The sequence below is a fragment of the Buceros rhinoceros genome, unplaced genomic scaffold (genome assembly GCF_000710305.1).
Source record: "Buceros rhinoceros silvestris isolate BGI_N320 unplaced genomic scaffold, ASM71030v1 scaffold18299, whole genome shotgun sequence".
NCBI lineage: Eukaryota > Metazoa > Chordata > Aves > Bucerotiformes > Bucerotidae > Buceros > Buceros rhinoceros.
Genome location: NW_010433493.1, coordinates 8081 through 11423, shown reverse-complemented (window position 1 = coordinate 11423; position 3343 = coordinate 8081). Strand labels below are relative to the sequence as shown.

General features: G+C 54.6%; 1 protein-coding gene across 1 annotated transcript in view; it reads right to left on the bottom strand.

The window, feature by feature from the left end:
* The window catches only part of PPCDC (phosphopantothenoylcysteine decarboxylase), a 12852-nt gene that overhangs the window by 2623 nt on the left and 6886 nt on the right, over positions 1–3343 (bottom strand). Inside the window, exon 5 of the mRNA XM_010144141.1 lies at positions 2198–2366. Within this exon, the coding sequence (XP_010142443.1) occupies positions 2198–2366 (169 nt within the window). The remainder of the gene's footprint in view (positions 1–2197; positions 2367–3343) is intronic.

Below are 3343 nucleotides of genomic sequence, written 5' to 3'. Positions count from 1 at the left end.
CGTACGCCGATTCAAGGGCTGCTCTGCTCCTCACCCCACCCACCAGCGAGTGGGCTGGGGGTGCACGAGAAGCTGGGAGGGGACACAGCCACGATAGCTGACCCCAAGTGACCCCCCCCAGGGACATTCCAGCCCGTATGACATCATGCTCAGCAATAAAACTAGGGGGAGGGCTGGTTGGGTTGCTGCTGCTCGGGCATTGGTCGGTTGGTGGTGAGCAATTGTTTTCATTGGCATCGCTCGTCTTTCTTGGGTTTTATTTATCTCTCTTTATTGTTTTCCTTTTCATTACAATCTATATTATTCTTTCTTTGTTTCAATTATTAAACTTTATCTTGACTCTCAGGCGGGGGCTAGTGGGCCAGTGGTTGCATGGGGCTTAGCTGCTGGCTGGGGTTAAACCACAACGACCCCTTTGCCATCATTTTCCTCCCTACTGCCAGGAAAACCCTGGTGTTTGCCAACAGGAAAATCCTGTTGTGAATTGACTCACCAACACAAGCAGAGTCCAGTCAGATGTGGCTCCTACTGCCCCATCCCTCTCCTACAAGCTCCTCCAGGAGTTTGTTCTCAGTAGAGATGGCTGAACTGGACACGAAGCAGCTCCCAGACGACTGCTGAGTCGTCCGAAGTGAGCGCTGAGCTTGCTCCGAGCCACAAACCACAGCAGTTCTGCTCCCGTGGCTCACACATCCCTGCCGCGAGGGCGGCAGCCCCCAGGGAAGGGGCAGGGCAGAGCGGCAGGAGGTGGAACTCAAGGTCATCATCCAACGCCCATCCATTTGTGCTGGTGAGTCAACTCACGCGGCCCTTTTCCATCTCCGATCGGGGAAGGAGGGATGACATTGCCACCGTGGCTCTGCCTCAGGTGCACAAACAGGCCCGTGGCCCTTCGTGAGGCACTCGGCTGCTCCCCCCAGGATCAGAGATCTGGATCCAGACGAGAAAAGATGAAGGGAAAAAATAAAAGACCAAGAAGCCAGATGGCCTGTCCACCTCTGCCAAAACGCCTGCGCAGCATGACCTCTTCTGGGCGTCTTCCCTTAATGCTACGACAAGTACATAAGCCACTTGATGTCATCAGGTCTAAAATCCCAGCAGAGGCATAATGGTCCAGGACATTTCAACCGATAGCCGAGTTCCTTGACGACACTTACCCAGCTGTAAATATTTCCTAGTCTTCAGTTCCCGAAAACCATTCTCTGGAAGCATTGCACCTACCTAAGAACTCAGAGGCTGAGCCAGCCCTAGAACTGAACCGTGAAGAACATTTTAACACCCCGTCCTGGCGGCAGCCTGTGGACTGAACTGACAGAGCAGTTAAAATCCTGCTGGAGTCGGGGTTGTTAGACACAGATATGAGCATCCTACTGTGCAGGTTACTATGGGGAGGATGGGGTGAGGTTTTACAGACAATTGGTCCAAGAAAATGTTGATAAACAACGAATCCATTCACCCAAATGACTTGTAGAAAAACCCTCCTCAAAACCTCCCCAAAGTCAAACTACCTCCATTTAAAGCAGCTCCTCAGATGACAATGAGACCATTTCAGCAGCATTTCTTAGCACTGCAAGCTCAGACTTTGGAAACTGCGCGTGACAAGTTTTCCTCCCGCACTCCCCCCCGCCCTTTCACTTCAGCCTGGTGTCAAAAACCCCAAACCAAAACTCAGCTGGGAAGCTCAAAAGTTACCGAGGCAACAGCCAACAACAAACGTTAAGTGCCCGTCCAGCTACGCCCTGGGCCGCGGCTGCAACGCGCCTGCGCGCGGGGATCAGATATTATCCCAGCGGTGGAGAGGAGGAACTGAGGCCCGATGCAAAGAGCCCAGGGCCCCAGCAGAGGTCAAGGTCAGGACACCCCAATCCCAGGCTGATAACGCTCACTGCAGCGCCCGCCTTCTCTTTGATCTCCTGCCCTCTTGAAGGAGTGTTGCTGTTAGGTATCAGGCCTATCTAACGGCTCCTTTGAAAGCCTGGCTTGGATGGTGTCTTACGAGTAATTAAAAATTAATGACCAAGAATAACAGAGAGCAGCAAGCCCAGGGCGAAGCTTCGGTTGTGGCTGTATGAACCTTAGCAGCGAGCACCTGCTCCCCTCCTGCAGCTCAGCATGTTGAAGGCCACACGGCAAAAAAATGCCCCGGGATAAGGATAAGAGAGATAAGAAGAGCCGCAAGACAGGGGAATGGGCTGACCTTCATCTCCACACACCAGTTTCTTCACCACACAAGGGATCTCGGTGTAGCCAAAGCCTTTCAGCTGCTCCACCTGCCGAGCTGTGATGGGATGCTCCCACATGGCCGTGTTCATAGCTGGGCAGAAGAGCAGAGGTTTGCTCAGATCCCAGGCACGGATGACGCAAGTCTGCAAGAGAAGCCAAGAGGTTCAGCTCTGAGACGGGTTGTCTTCCCGGCTTCTTCCTCATCGCTTTGCTGCACAGAAGCGATTTCCCAGCCCAAGTGTCATGGGAGGGCCAAAAGCCTCGGGCTGTCGGTGCAGCTGGACTAACCCATGAGGCTCATCATCCTCCATTACATTCCAGCAAAGCTCATCTCCCACAGGCAGAAAGACGAGGGGGGCTACAAAGAGGAGAGATCCCACCCTGCTCTGGCTCAGGGCCAAGCAAGCAGGAGCAAACCAAGCTGGACCATGACTTGTGTGCAGACTGCCAGCCCGTGTGACAGACCGAGAGAAGCGGAGGGGTGCCCACAGACCCCATCGGCTCCTGAGAAATCCCCAGGCAAAGCTGCAGATAAGGCGGCTGCAGAGATGAAAACACGAAGCTGGCAAGCGAGTCTTTCTGAAGTGATGGGCCAACTGGATCCCTAACTCCTCCCGAGGGAAGCACCGCTGCTTCCAGGATACAAGCAGAGGATAACACGAGCACAGCTGGGCTGTGACAGATGCTGCTGGCAGGTTACAAACCATCTGGCAGCTCCTGTGTGCTACGGGGAATCCGCCCTGACCCCTCTGCGATACAGAGCTTCCAGATAACCCAGCACCACCTCATCTCCTTAATAAGACAAATGCCGGTTGCTCCCAATGCTCTGTCCATCCGTTTCCCCTGATTCAAATCATCCGAAGGGAGCTGCCCAGGCAGCCGCAGTCCCTGGCGCAGGAACTCTGCCCAGATCACGAAACCCCTGCCCACCCTTTTTCATGCCCTGTGATCCAAACCCTTCCCAGCACAGGACACCAGTCTGCCAGAAGGTGTTCTGACTCACCAGCCAGCACCTCCAGCACCACCTTTCCTCTGCTCTGCGAGGCTGTCGGAAAGAGCTGCCGGGAGGCTGGGAGGCCCGGCAGCCCCAGCACCTCTCATGTGGTGCCAGCGCTCCACC